Source organism: Podarcis tiliguerta, assembly GCF_965153285.1.
Source record: "Podarcis tiliguerta genome assembly, chromosome: 8".
NCBI classification, from domain to species: Eukaryota; Metazoa; Chordata; class Lepidosauria; order Squamata; family Lacertidae; genus Podarcis; species Podarcis tiliguerta.
Window position 1 is genome coordinate 27,089,767 of NC_139541.1, and position 15,096 is coordinate 27,104,862.

Sequence of the window (15,096 nt, forward strand, 5' to 3'; positions counted from 1 at the left end):
GAAACAGAAAGAGCGACAGCTCCGGCATAAGGCCAAGCTCCGGCGAGCGAAGGAGACCTTCATCTGCGAAGTGAAGCAGCGTGATGTCCGCATCAGGCACCTCGAGAACGAACTCAAGCTCTCCAAAAGTCAGTCAGAAAAGGTGAGAGCCCTCTCAGATGGTGACTTATTTCTAAAAATAATAACAGTAATTGAATTGTTATATATAAAAAAAGCTTTCCAATAAAATTTCTTGTTGGATATGTTTTACAACTGCACCCCCAGTCACGTTGGATCATAAATGTCAAAGAAGAAAAAGGAGTTTAGTCTGCCAAAATGCTAGACAAAAAAAGCATGTAGCAGAATAATAACACCAAAATCCCTAAGAGAGCAAGACCTTTATTAGGCCCATGAAAATGTCACCATAAAATAATGTGGAAGCTTTCAAATCCTCCAGGTGCCAACTCTTAGATGTTTTCCTGTTTGCTTGAATGCCTCGTGCAAAATCCTGACGGTTTGGAGGCTCCTTAAGTGGGGTCCCTTTCCCCTCTGCATTTTAACCATGGTTTGATGGGGTTACAATTCTGGTGGGGGAAGGGAAGAGGAGCAGAGAATGCTGGAAAACGTATCCCATGATGGGGCTTCTCTGTGTGGCATCCCTCCTTGCAGGATGCAATGCTGATCGCGCAAGTGACCACTGAGAACGACAGTTTACTCCAAGAAAAGCGGAAGCTCACTCAGCAGCTCCACAAACTGGAGGAAGCGGAGCGGAGCAGCAAGCAGGAACTCTCCACAATCCAGAGCAGGTAGCAGCAGTTTGTTTTTTTAAAAAAAAATCTTAAAAAAGAATTGCAAGCCTTGTGATTCAGTGCCATGCAGCTTGAGGTGTCTGTGCTGTTTGGCATTCAGCCGCAGGAGTCATCTTGACCACATTGGTCTCACCCTTGTTGTTTAAAATGTATGAAATGCACGCTTTGTCCAAAGACCTTGTCCAAATATTAAATTTGTCTCCTTTGTAATAGAACAGCCTTCACCAACCTCCCATACACACCTCGCTTGCACAGGATGATGGGAGTTGTAGTTCAAAACATCAGAAAGATACGAGGTTAACCAAGACAGATAAAGAGGAGCACTTGGATAAAAACGAGACAAGATAAATCAGCGTCCCATATTTTCATTTCTTTTTTTTCCTTTTATAAAATTTTCTTTTATAAGTATTTATTTTAATTGTTTCTTTATTTTTTTTATTGTAACATGATGGCCATTACTAACAACCCAAAGGTGCAGTAGCAGGGTAATACACCATATCCTATACAAAGCAAGCAAGGAAGCAAAAAATAATTAGAGGAATAAGTGGTAACACACCAATATAAATCAAGATATCTCTATTTCCTGAGCTGCCATGGATGGTGAATGTTGGGCATCTAAGTCTGAAGCAGATCAGATGACATACAAGTGTTGTTGGTTTTTTAAAATAATTTTTATTAAGTTTCATATTTCCAAATTAAACACATCAAATCAATTAGTCCAAATTATAACAATACATATCATATAATCCAATTGTTTTCCAAATTATAAATTTTTGTGGGGGGTACCCATGCTTCTTGATTGGCAGGAGTCCAATCCTCGAATATTTGTTCTGCTTCCATATTAAGAATGATGTTTCCAGTCTCCTCTTCTCAATACTTGTCATTACTCATTTTCCTTTCCATTTTCCTCCGATATGTTCCGCAAGTGGGTTGAAAGAGACAGTCTTATTTGTATTTCTGTGTGGGCTTTGTGCTGATCTCTTGTAAATCACTCTCCTCCAACAGTCCTTTCCGCTTGAGCGAGTAATCGCCATTTTTGTCGTTCCGATGAAATACAGTCTAGAAACTCGCTCTTTAGCTTTTCCCACCTGTTGCATCGTAAATTAGTCTTTTTCCAGGAGGGCTGCCCCTTCCAGTTCGCAATCTCCTCGAAAATAATATATCTTCCGCTCGCCCTCCCCAAGACCAACTCCAGCAACACAGGTCTCTTATCAAGTTTCCATTCTTACTGCGTCACAAGAGAGAGCCCTTCTTCTTTCCAAATCCTTCACAGAGTAAAACCTTTAAATTCATAATTATTCCCACACAATTCATTTTTAGTCCCATTTGCAATTAATTTCTGTGGCAGATCTTCAGGGGGAGGGTTACTAGTAATCACATAGAGCAAAAGAAATAAAAAGTTGCCCCCCCCCCTTAGTTCCGGCATTCCAATCCACATACCATATTTGTAGTGCTTTAATGTAATCTTCCATCTCAGTCCGTCTCAGTCGTCTTCCTTTCAGTGGTAAAATTGTTAGCAGATAAAAACCTCCTGCCTCTCTTGAAGCATGTGCGTTATCTTTCCCAATTTTTTCCTTTTAAGTAACGCAACTAGTTTCGCACCTGGAAGCAGCTTTGGAGGAGTTCCGAGGCCCGCCGAGGGTTGTGCACCCAGTGCATCACCCCCTCCTTCTTCCGAACTCGGAGGGGGGTTATGGCAACAGCGGGTGAAAACGGCATCTCTCCCCCCTGGAGAGATGAAGGGAGACTGATATACTCCCCATAATCAGCCTCTAATAACCTCGTGTGAAATGGATAGATGTTAATATCCGCCATCTTCCAAGGCGCCCCCTAGTGGCCCCCCGACATACAACTGTTTTGTATCTTCCCTCATCCCTCTGCAGACTATTTTTTCCGCAATAGCCAAAGTCCATAAATTCTTATACCGCAGATTTTTCAGGGCTTTCCATTGCTGAGCTGTTGAAATCCTAGCTGTAGCTGACATCCATGTCAAAAGCGCTTTAGAGCAACAAGCTTTCATCTTATTGGTCCATATATTCAGTAATGACAGTTGTGAAGAGGCCCGAACAGGTGATTTAATTATTTTAGCTTTCTTCAAGCAGGGAGTGGAAGCACCCTGCCCCTTCTCTGGTTGACGGATGGGGTCAGGCTGCTCTCCATATGCCACAATTCCCTTCCTGGGAGGAGGCAGGGGACGTCATGGAGAAAGGGGAAAGTGGCTCTGGTCCCAGCCAGAGCGACTTCCCCCTTCCTCTCTCCTTCTGGCCCCCGGTCACTTCCCTCCCTTGCAGTCCTGTGCCACATCCTTTCCCACAGCTCCGTCTTGGCAGGGATGAATGTGCCACTGAGGCATCTTCCCTGTGGCTTTTTCCAGAGTGCGGCTTCTAGACGAGGAGAACAAGCAGCTCCAGGAATGGACCCTGCAGCTGACGGGTCAGGTTGGGCTCCTGGAGCGGGCGCTGAGGAGCATTCATAGCCACAGCTTAGAGGTAAGGATGGGCTGCTGTGGCAGCTTTTGGTCTTCTCCTCTGCAGAATCAGGGCTTGGGGTGCTCACTGTTCCTCTCCTGCTGCGAGGGGTGAAGATCCACCCCAGACCCTTGCGGCTCAGTCAGTGTCTTTATGGGCCATCTTATTTATAGGCTTGGGCCCTTTCAGCTGGTCCACCAGGTCTCTGTTTCTTCTCTCTGGTTGCCACTTGGCTCTTTCTAGTAGCTACCTATACTCAGATCACAGCCATGATTTCCCTCGTGGTATTTCATTTGCCACCAAGAATTTCAGTATAGTTAGCTGGACACACACACACACACACACACACACACAAATATCATGTATCATAGCTTTGCCCCTGCTTACTCTGATCACCAACTCCTCTTGCCACTTTGGCAGCATCTGACCAACATCCCCCCCCCAAAAAAAAATCTTTACAGCTTCCCCATCTCCTTGCCCCTTCACTCTACCCCCTTTTAAATGAGAGGAGGCTGCTGCACAGAGCAGTTTGCTGAACTGCTGGGTGAAGGGCCTCTCCCTGCTTGCTTGGGCCAGCTGGCCGTTCCTCACACTGCAATTAGACAGGACTAACTTAGGTCCATTGATTTCATTGGGTCTACTCTGAGTAAAATTGAGTTGGCTGCAGCCCAAAGCATTTATGGATAACAGCCCGATTTCTTCCTCCCTCTCTCTTCTTCTTTTTTTGTTAAAGGTCTTACTTTGTGCATGTTCCCCTTTTCCAGGAGCTGAAGAGTATCGGCTTCTCTGAATTCCAACCGCAAAGCAAAGTTCTCCCCCTTCGCAGCGTAAGGTACTGTGCCCCTGAGCTGTGGGGGGTGGAGGGATGGTGGAGGGAATAGTAATAATAGAAAATGCCCTTTGCATGTGCTCAGGTGCATTTGTTTTCTCTGTAACTGCCTCCCATGTTTTTTGGCTCTATGCTTAATATGCATAAAGCTCTGCCAACCTCTTTAGCAGGCCTCCTTGCCTTTCTCTAGGGACTCGGAGATGTGTTTAGGTTCAGTCAGATATGCCATGAGCCTGAGTGGCCCATGTGAGGCTAATGGTTTCTTTTTCAGCTTCTCAGTGATGGAGCTTTCGGACTCTCACGGCCTTCTGAAAGCTGTCCAGGATGGCAAACCCGAGGACCACACAGAAAGGTCTCTGCTTGCCTCTTTGCCCTGCCCACCTTCAGAGATTGGCTACTTGAACGTGGCTTCTCCCGGGGAAACCTCAGACTTATGCACAGAGGAGCAGAGTCAAGCCTTGTGCTGTGATCACGTCTAAGGGGACAAGGGGGAAATTCTGAAGTGGAATAACAGTACAGAAACCTCTTGTCACTGCTAGGTAGTATTGCTTCCATTTGTCAGGCTGCTTTGTCAGACTTTTAGCTTAAAAGAAAACCTTCTAAAGACCTTACTTTCTTTGTTAAAAATGTGACTTGTACAGATGTAGTTATGAGTCTTTAAAATATATATTTTTTATTAAAATTTGTAAATTATAACAAGAGAGGGATAGTTTTACATACCAAAAAAACCAAAAAAAAAACACAGCAAAACTCTTCGTTCCTTCATTTTTTCATTTGGCATGACAGTGTGGGGATTCCATACCTTAAGGAAATGCCCACTTGAAAGCAAAATACTGTAATTGTTTTGTCTTCTCCTGCTGGATATGCCACATATTATTTTAGTTATAAGTCTTTTATCTTGTGCCAGATTTTTAAATAAATATTCCAGAAATGTATCTGTGACAAACTTTTTGAACAAAGGAGGACTCAAAAGGTTGCATCCAACTAAGGTATACTCCGAATCGACTTGCTGAAATTAATAGTCCTGTGGTAGTCATGCCTATTATATTCAGTGTGGCTACTCTGAGTAAGAGTAACATTGGACATACACCTTGGGCCTCCATATGCATTTACTTTCTCTGGGCCCTAAGCCCCTGGAGCATGAATGGTATTGAGACGCTGTTGCCATCTCATACACAGTCAATGCAAAATATGGGAGGGATCACACCATAGGCAACAGAGGAACACACTTGGTTTCAGTGGTGCATAGTCCAATGCCTTCCATCTCGTAGCATGGATTTATATAATCTCAGCTTTATTGCAGACGAAGGGCCCTTCCACATGTTTATTGAGCATTCATCTTAACTGGCTTTCACAAAGCTTATGCAGGTTAGCTCTTTCTTGCCTCCTGGATAGTTACACATTCATCCCATATTTTCAGTGCTTTTCCTGTTGCTTTCAAAACTTGAGGAATTCCATTTTCTTGTTTTTAAGGTGGATTTGTTGAGGTAGGACAGGGTTGGGGAACCTTTCTAGCCTGGCAAGCCAGGTGCTTATGTTCCCCAGCCCTCACAGGCCAGGTTTGATAGTCCAAATGTGCATCACCCAACATCACAATGACATTGCATGCAGGAATCTTCAGAAGCCCCGTTCAAAGCACTATTTTGAGCAGCATTTTGAAGATCCAACAATACCATGTAGATCACAAGGGCCAAGTTGTAACCATTAACTATCAGTTCATCAGTCAATGGCAACATTCTTCAAAGTTCATCAACACTACATTTCCTTTGGCTGTGCTCACATCCAACATCTTCACTTTTTCCATCTTTAACCTCTGAATGTGTATTAGAGTAAAACATGCCCCAGCGTCATGTTTTCCTTGCCTCACTTAAAATGCCACACAGATATATTTGCCGCGTGGTTCTGTGCCAACAAAGGAAGCTGCCTTGTTGTGATTTTATCCCGTGAACTGCCCCGAGACCTGCGGGTATAGGACAGTACAGTACATACCTGTTAACTTTCAGATTTGAAAATAAGGGATCAGCAGCCTCAAAAATAAGGGATCAGCAGCCTCACCTGTCCCTGGGACAGTCTACGGGATATCTAACAATCCGGGCTAGCAGTGGGGAACAGCGCTGGAATAAGGGAATTTCTCCGCAAAAAAGGGGAAGGTTGACAGCTATGGTACAGTGTACAAATTTGATTTTAATTAATTAGCTAATTGGGCAGTCAAAATTAAGAGACTTCCAGTGAGTGGGTGGGGGGAATGAAAACTCTTCTCACTACAGCTCCTTAAACGGGTGGAACAGCGTCTCTTCCTTACCTACGGATCAGGGCTAGCCCCACCCACCCCTTGGTGGCCTTCACTCTGCTGGACTACAACTCCCATCAACCTCGACTGCTGTACACGCTAGCCGGGGTCTGATAAGAGTTGGTTTCCAGCGCCATACGGAGGGCAACAGGTAAGCCCACTCATCTCTAGAAAAAGAAACAAAAATCCTCCGTCGAAGCTTCGAACGAATAGAAGCGCAACGGCAGACAGGAAACCCGAACAAAGACCGCGAGGCAGCTTTTTACTCGGTGATCATTTAAAATTTCCGGCAAGTAACAGGACGTGACGTATTTCCCAACCGGGTGTCTCACCGTGAACCGCGAAGGGGGGACCGAGCTTTCACTTCCGGGTGAGAGGTGGTCGCCATGGCGGTGTTGGCTTCCAATCCTAACAACCCCGTGGTGTTCTTTGATGTCACGATAGGCGGCCAGGTAAGGCTCGCTTGGGGGAGGCTGAAGGGGGGGAGGGTCTGGGCGTGGGGGGCGAGAGAGGGGGTCGCGGGAGGAGGAGGAAGAGGAGGCTCTGACGGTTCTGCCCATGCCCAGGAGGTCGGCCGCATGAAAGTGGAGCTCTTCGCCGACGTGGTACCCAAGACGGCGGAGAACTTCAGGTAAGCCTGAGGAGAAAACTCGGCGGAGGATTGGTCGTGTGTTTGTGTGTGACAGACAATGCGGCGTGCCATAAAGATGCGCGGCGAGAGCGACACCTCTGGGTCCCGGTCCGCATAGTCTCCCGGCCTCCTTTTCTTCCGGCAGCCCTTTTATGCCAATGATGGTAGCGGCGGGTAACGAGTGAGTTGCAGGCCTAGAGCGACGCGTCTCGGCCCAGAAGCGCGCGGGAAGCTGCGGTGGTCCCACGTGGCTGATTTCCTTTCCTTTTTAAATAAATAAATCCCCTTTTCTATCGAAATCGGCACGGGCAATCCTAGATGTCCGACACAGAAATGGGGTTAGCCAAGTGGGGTTGCTTAGAAAATCTTATCTTGTTTTGTGTGGGAACTTAAAAAAAGAAGAAATGCTGAGTTAGAAAAAGCAGAAGCTCCTCACTGGGTCGGCTGGTGACCAGTCACAACTCTGGGTTGCTCCTAGTACTGGTGCGACGGATTGGCCTTGCCCTGTACCTGCAGGGACCCCACTGCCAACCCTAAAGCCTCCTGGGCCTGCCCTTCCTGTGGCCCCTCCATACTGTGACTGCTGTCTCCAGTTCGCAGGGGAGTGGTGAGGAGACAGGAGACCAACCTTCAGATGTTTTCCCTTCGTAGGCAGTTGCACAGTCTTGGTTTTAGGGGAGACATCAGATGAAGGGGCAACTGCATGAATTAACAAAGGTGAGGAGGCAGCAGATGGGCCCACTCAGGAAGTCCACTGAAGGCATCTTTCTCTAAAGACTTGGAAACCAGAAGACTTGTGTGGATTATGTGGCACTCTAAATGTCACTTGACTACAACTCACATCATCCGTGGCTATTGGCCATACTGGTTGCGGGCTGGTGGTACTTGTAATCCAGTAACATTAAGAGTGCCAGAGGTTCCCTATAGCAAAGCTTCCTTATTTTATGCTTTTTTCAACTCTTAGATTCATGAAATGGGAAGCCCCTCAAAGTCTTACTCATTGTGATCCAGTGACTAATAATTTGCTCAAGTAGTCCCTAGTTATCATAGTGACTTGGCACTTTGGATTTCCCCAGCCTTTTCATGCTGACTAGAATTTAAATAGAGTCTAGTAAACAACACAACCACTGGTTTTACTGGCTTGCTCTCCATCCTGGCAGAAAACCTGTCATGGCAAAATGTGCCCTTAGGCAGATCTGTATTAAGACAGCAGTAAACCTTGTCTTGGGGACTGTCTTCTCTCACCACACAGCTAGTTCTTGCCTGTAGGTTTGGATTTGATCAGAGGTCAGCAACTGGCAGCTCGCTGGCTGAATCTGGTCTTCACCATCTCCAGATAAATACCCTCCCCTCCCTTCCTCAGATTGGTTCAGCCAGTGCACGTGAAAATATATTATTCCTTATGCCATTCTTCTGGCACAGTCTTTCCCATCTGGTGCCCTCCAGGTATTTTGGACTGCACCTTCCATCATTGCCAGCCTTTAGACATGCTGACTGGGGCTGATGATGATGATGATTTATTGAATTTATATACCACCCTATACGAGGAGGTCTAATGGGACTTGTAGTTCAAAACTACAAAGGTAGTAGATTGGGAAGGCTTCTGAGTTTTCTTCATCTCTTTCCCAGGCAATCCCTCACATGGTGCGAGAAAGCAATGGGTGGAAAGAGAAAAAGACTAGACTTACACATAATCTGTTCTTCGTATACAAGGGTACCTTGGTTCTCAAACCTAATGCATTCCAGAAGTCCATTCCAAAACCAAAGCATTCCAAAACCAAGGCATGCTTTCCCACAGAAAGTAATGCAAAATGGATTAATCCGCTTCAGACTTTTAAAAACAACCCCTAAAACAGCAATTTAACATGAATTTTACTATCTAACGAGACCATTGGTCCATAAAACGAAAGCAATAATCAATGTACTATACTATAAAATAAATAAGATAGTATTGTAGATAATAAAAATAAAAATTAACTTTTTTTCTTACCTGCACTGATGATAGTCATTGTTTGGATGGGGGGCTTTTATCCATTTCTGCAATCACACAATCAGTCAATCAATCAGTAGCTGAACTGGGTCCCACACAAAAACTGAAAAAACCTCAAAAACACAAAATAAATAGCAAAAACAAAAGTGCCAAACTTTATCCGTTCTGGACTTCTGAAATGTTCAAAAACCAAGACACAGCTTCTGATTGGTGCAGGCGCCCTGGAAACAATAGCTGACAGCCACATCGGACGTTCAGCTTCCGAAAATGTTAGAAATTTTAGAAATTTTTCGCCCTATAGGACGCACTTTTTCCCCTCCAAAAATGAAGGGGAAATGTGTGTGCGTCCTATGGGGCGAATGCAGGCTTTCGCTGAAGCCGGGAGAGCGAGGGGGGTCGGTGCGCAGTGCTCCGCTAGCCGTGGGGTGCTTCCCCCGCCCTAGCCCCGCACCTGGGGGGGAAATAAATTTTTTTTTCTTTATTTCCCCCCCAAAAAAACTAGGTGCGTCCTATGGGGCGAAAAATACGGCACTTCTGGGTTTTCAGCATTTGAGAACCAAGGCATTTGAGAAACAAGATACCACTGTATTGGACTAAACGTCTTTCTCTAAATGCAGAGCAAACCACCATCCTTTTTGAAAGAATATGGCATACCATGGAGGAAGAACATAATGGTTTTTCTCTGTCTTTTTCATAGTAGCCCACTAGCCAAAAAATATTTGCTCAGCACTGAACTTAGATTATTATTGGTCCCTTCCTACTTGGTATATACTATTTTGTAACAGAAATAATTTGAAAGTTTTAAGTTGCGTTTCTAGAAATTGCTGTGAATTCTAGAATTCCACCTTAATACTGAATTCAAATCTTAACAGTTATTCCAGTATTCAGGAATACTTAAATTTGTGGACTTAAAAAAGAACATCCCTGTAAGTAGAACTAACTTGAAGATTTCTTCTTCTTTTCAGGCAGTTTTGCACAGGTGAATTCAGGTATGTTGTCTCGGTGTAAAAAAATAAGCATTTGAGCAAACAGGAAAACCTTCATCCCTGGCTGGGTTCTAAAGCTGTGATACATATGCTTAGGAGAACCAGAGGTGCCTGCACTTTTCACTGCAGCAGTGCACAACATCAAGGAGACAAACCATTTTAAAGATCAAATGGTGGCTTGTCTCCTTGGAAGAAGAATCAAAAACCCCCAAAGAATAACCTACCTGGCTTTGCAAATGCCTCATCTCTGCTTGTGTACAACACTTCTTTGGTTCCGGAGATGTACTTGGTTGTTGTTTGGAGTTTTTGTTCCTTATCACCTGGGGTGCAAAAAGAAAGGCTCAGAGAGTGACATGGGAGTTTATTTTACAGTGGTCATAAGTCAGCAATTTCTTTGGTGTATACATTCCTTGAGAACTGGGAATTTGTAAGTTTGAAAACTGGGATTTTGATGAGTTCCTAGATTGCAGAAATACTGTGCCTTGATTTCTACCTCACACTGTTCCCATTCAATTTAAGCCACAAGTACTTATTTCTGCAGTCTGAGTCCCTTGTGTGTTGATGAGTGTTTGTCTAATAAGTCCTAAATATAATTAGAAGGCTGATGCCTCTCTGGGTGGTATTTTCTCTTGCCCTTCACCTGGGGTGTGCAGGCAGGTGTAAAAAGAGCACTTGGCCTCTTGGTTTAATCAAAGCAGACTTGCACTAGGCTGAAGGGGGAGGAGGACACTTTCTGCCCATCTTACAGAAAGCCAGCCTCTCACTTTGTCCAAGCTGGCTTCTATGACTGCTTTCCATATGTAGCCAGATGACCCAGACACATCTGCTGAGGGTCAGAAAGTAGCACATGACCTGCCTTGACCTTTTGGGGCTGGGCGGCCTTTGGCAATTCACTTCTTTGGCCAAAGCTCATTGGTGGTACACAAATGAAACCACATCTGAGATCTTTCAGGTCACCAATTCAAAGCCCACTGCAGATGTGAATGCATTGAGGACTGGGATGGGGTAGTCCCTGTGGTCCGAAGCTGCACAACTTCACCATGTCTGTACCTTTGTATTCTAGGAAAGATGGAGTTCCTATCGGCTACAAAGGCAGCACTTTTCACAGGTACATTAATTGTCTGACTCTTAAAGTGAAGCTTTCAATGCATGGCAACAACCCAATGTTTGGGAAGTCTTGCTCAAGGGGCAAGCCATGAAGGGTTTCTCAAGAGCTTGTCTTGGATCATCCACTGTTGATCCAGGATTTGGGAACAGCCGCACAAATAGCTTCTTCCCATTCCTTCATTAAAAACAGCAAGTGTCTGTTGTAGCCAACATCAGTCCTACTCCAGAGTAAACACACTGAAATTAATAGAAATGGCTATGACCATGGATTTCAGTGGATCTGCTCTGAGTAGGATTAACAACTACTCCAGTGCCGGCAATGATCAGCAGGTGGCCCTGTGGGTGCAGTTTTGCTTTTGGGCTGCTTGCAAGGCGACTGAAGAACACACAGCCAACTGGCAGTCTTCCCAGCTGTGTGCTGAAGAGTAACTGTTTTGTCTGTCTAGCCTACAATTTATTTATTTCCCCCACTTTTTCAGGGTCATTAAGGACTTCATGATCCAAGGAGGCGATTTTGTAAATGTAAGTGCTCCATTTTTTTTCATTCTGCTTTGTTGTCATCAAGGGGAAGGACATTGCAGTGTTTCCTCTTGGAATCTTACCTTTGGTTACAACCTGTTGCTTGTTGGGAGCGAGGTAGTAGTAGTAGTAGTAGTAATAATAATAATAATAATAATAAATTTATACCCCGCCCATCTGGCTGAGTTGAACCCAAGTTTAGGCAACATGCTGAGCCAAACCATGGCTTAATCCACAGAAGCAGGGCCAGAGGAGGAGCAAAGCAACTGTGAGCTCCTCTCTGGGAGTCTGCATGTTCACCCTAAGCCATGTTTTGCCCAACCAAATATAATTCTGTGGTGGGTGCTCAAGAAAAGCTAACTGAGGCTGCAGAAAGTTTTGTGTAACTGCCCTTAAGCTTCACAAAAAAGGTAGTCTGATATGTTCTGGCCGACTTACCTGAATTGGTGCCTGAATAGACAAGCCTTGATGTTGCACAGGATACTTCAGTTGTAAAATAAGAGGGAAGAGGAAGTCAAGGGAGGCAGGTACAGACAACATTCAATTGCCCCACAGCCAACTTTAGATGTTATGTAATTTGCTTTAGTACCTTAAAATTGTAAACCTAGGTGCCTTGACAGAAAAATAGTATATAAATGCAATAAATAATCAACCCACAGCACTTTAATTTAGACCATATACAAAACTCCTCAATTAGCTATTTATTATTACTATTACATACAATCTATGTAAATCAGGGCAGGCTAACCTTTTTCAGACTGAGGGCCACATTGAGCAGTGGCCAACGGCCCTAGGGCCACAAGTAAATGTGGAGATAGTCAAAGTATAAAAATGAGTGTGGCCAAAGTGTCAGGAGACAGACCTGGGCAGCCCAAGAATGTGCCTTTACACTTGTATTGCAAAACTATGTTGCTGCTGGAAACAGATTTAAGAGGATGAGCCAAAGGCCACTTGGAGAAAGTCTGTTTTTTAAGGGCGGATTTGAAGGAAAGAAGAGAGGAGGACCATGTAGCTGTTCAGGGAAAGAGGTTCCCAAAACACATTTCTGCAAGTGTTCTAATTATGTGGCTGGTTTTATCAAGAGACACTTGTCAGCATCCAAAATAAACAATAAATGAGAACATTACTCACTCCCAATAACACTTCAGCTGTGGAATTGAGTGCATGACCACTTTCTAAAACAGGGAGATGGCACCGGAGTGGCAAGCATCTACCGGGGTCCCTTTGCAGATGAAAACTTCAAGCTGAAACACTCCGCTCCTGGTCTGCTGTCCATGGTAAGTAGCCTGGAGAAAATGATTGTGGTCCAGCAATTTAATTTGACTTCAGGCTCCCTTTTCTGACCCCTATAAAGGGATGGGGTTGGCCTGCCATTTGGTGTGCCTTTTAAAAGCAGTGGGACGTCAAGTGTCTTTGGCATGGAGTACCCTACTTGGGCAAGGGACGCGGGTGGCGCTGTGGGTTAAAGCCTCAGTGCCTAGGGCTTGCCGATCGAAAGGTCGGCGGTTCGAATCCCCGCGGCGGGATGCGCTCCCGCTGTTCAGTCCCAGCGCCTGCCAACCTAGCAGTTCGAAAGCACTCGGGTGCAAGTAGATAAATAGGGACCGCTTACTAGCGGGAAGGTAAACGGCGTTTCCGTGTGCGGCTCTGGCTCGCCAGAGCAGCGATGTCACGCTGGCCACGTGACCCGGAAGTGTCTTCAGACAGGGCTGGCCCTTGGCCTCTTTGAGTGAGATGGGCGCACAACCCTAGAGTCTGTCAAGACTGGCCCGTATGGGCAGGGGTACCTTTACCTTTACCCTACTTGGACATGATGCTTGCTGAATTACCTTGAGCCACTCACACATCCTACCTTGCAGGGTGACTGTAAGGATGGAATGGGATACACCCTACATCCACCACCTCACATTTCAGTTAGATTTGGAAGCAACTTGGCTACATTTGGAACTAGGGTGCAGCTGGGGTTGCTCTTGTCCATATGAAAAGGTAGCAGTCTCTCCTGGCCCTTAAGAGCCATCAGTTTGCGGCATGTGAGAGTTGTACATGCATTGAAGCCCATGGTGATAATTTTCTTAATAACAAGAAAACCCACTGTTATGGTTTTCCTGAACCTATACTGCTAACACCATTTAGTATAACTTACACCCTTTACGACCAATAAGCCATTGAGATGTAAACATGGGGCAAAGCCAATCATATTGTTAATATATTTGTCAAATGCAGTCATGCCTTGGGAGTTGAACGTTTTGGCTCCCGAACGCCGCAAACCCAGAAGTGAGTGTTCCGGTTTGCAGACATTCTTTGGAACCCAAACATCTGGCACAGCTTCCACTGCTTCCAATTGACTGCAGGAGCTTCCGCACCTTGGTTTCCAAACATTTTGGAAGTCAAACGGACTTCTGGAATGGATTCCATTTGACTTCCGAGGTACGACTGTATTTGACAAGGTACTAACATTTATGATGCAATGCACAAGCTTATGTAGTTAACGGTGTCTTCAAATGTGTATATACTTAATAAAACGTAAAGGGACCACTGACCATTAGGTCCAGTCGTGGCTGACTCTGGGGTTGCGGCGCTCATCTCGCATTATTGGCCGAGGGAGTCGGTGTACAGCTTCCGGGTCATTTGGCGAGCATGACTAAGCCATATACTTAATACCAGCAGCTTATTTTACAGTACTATGACTAAACAAAGGCAGCTTTGAGGAATTCTTATAAAACTTCTGACAGACTGATCTTATATTATACTCCACCTCAGTCAAACTTCACCAACACTTTAACTGAGAGCTTTCATTGAAGCTTCTGTTTCCAGCCCTGCTGAATCCCAGATCTGCTTATGTTCCCATCTTGGCTAGTCAAGTCGCTTGGCTACCCCAGCTACTCTTTGACTGCCAAGCCATTCCACCTTCCTTTCAGGTCTTCTCCACTCTTCCTCAGTTCTCAGCCTCTGCTATCTTCTTCCTCTGGATGTCCAGCGCAGACAGGCTCTGGCTAACTAGCACCCATCCTTATATTCACTTCTTCTGGCCCCTCCCAGTCTAGCTTCAGCAAATCACATTGTCAGTCTAAGAATTCTAAACCAGCAACCACCAATCAGAGTATACATCTCTTCTATCCTTCAGTTGCATACTGAGAGTTCTATCTCCAGCCCCTCCCCAACTGACAGTTAAGGTTTCCCAGTGACAGTTTAACTTTCAGTTGACCAGAGAAAAGATTTCCTCTGCCAAACACATTACAATGTACATTATAATACAGATAACCAAATACATTGCACAATACTCATTAAGCAGTTTTTAAGAAACAGAATTTCTTCATAAGCTGTCTGAAACCGCGGTCGTTCAGCAGGGGCTCAGAGTACTTTTGACCTTTACTGCCATCATAAAGGCCTGGTGTAGCACCTGCTAAAAGCATTATGGTTTAGTTAGGCATGTCCAGGTATATGTTTTAATCTGTTTTTAGCTTATTCACCCTGAAAAGAAGTGATTT

The 15,096-nt window shown here is 45.0% G+C and overlaps 2 protein-coding genes and 1 long non-coding RNA gene across 7 annotated transcripts in view; 2 read left to right on the forward strand and 1 right to left on the reverse strand.

Annotated features, from left to right (window-relative positions):
• The window catches only part of CCDC30 (coiled-coil domain containing 30), a 36,804-nt gene extending 31,784 nt beyond the window's left edge, over positions 1-5,020 (forward strand). For all 3 annotated transcript variants that reach the window (XM_083452072.1, XM_083452073.1, XM_083452074.1), the window contains exons 21-25: positions 1-142; positions 649-785; positions 3,163-3,277; positions 4,021-4,088; positions 4,357-5,020. In XM_083452072.1, the coding sequence (XP_083308198.1) occupies positions 1-142; positions 649-785; positions 3,163-3,277; positions 4,021-4,088; positions 4,357-4,564 (670 nt within the window). In that variant the 3' untranslated portion in view covers positions 4,565-5,020. The remainder of the gene's footprint in view (positions 143-648; positions 786-3,162; positions 3,278-4,020; positions 4,089-4,356) is intronic.
• Positions 71-15,096, reverse strand: part of LOC310682963 — a 25,610-nt gene continuing 10,584 nt past the window's right edge. The window contains exons 1-5 of one of the 3 annotated variants that reach the window (XR_014514210.1): positions 14,364-15,045; positions 12,047-12,091; positions 10,207-10,302; positions 8,997-9,043; positions 71-172 (exon numbers count right to left, since the gene is read on the reverse strand). This is a non-coding gene — a long non-coding RNA (uncharacterized lncRNA). Of the gene's footprint in view, positions 173-7,000; positions 9,044-10,206; positions 10,303-12,046; positions 12,092-14,363; positions 15,046-15,096 lie in introns of those variants that run through there. The other 2 variants (XR_014514211.1, XR_014514212.1) reach the window with 2 other exon arrangements.
• Positions 6,695-15,096, forward strand: part of PPIH (peptidylprolyl isomerase H) — a 10,545-nt gene continuing 2,143 nt past the window's right edge. Inside the window, exons 1-6 of the mRNA XM_083452303.1 lie at positions 6,695-6,827; positions 6,942-7,006; positions 9,962-9,985; positions 11,046-11,090; positions 11,569-11,611; positions 12,793-12,885. Of these exons, the coding sequence (XP_083308429.1) occupies positions 6,762-6,827; positions 6,942-7,006; positions 9,962-9,985; positions 11,046-11,090; positions 11,569-11,611; positions 12,793-12,885 (336 nt within the window). The 5' untranslated portion in view covers positions 6,695-6,761. The remainder of the gene's footprint in view (positions 6,828-6,941; positions 7,007-9,961; positions 9,986-11,045; positions 11,091-11,568; positions 11,612-12,792; positions 12,886-15,096) is intronic.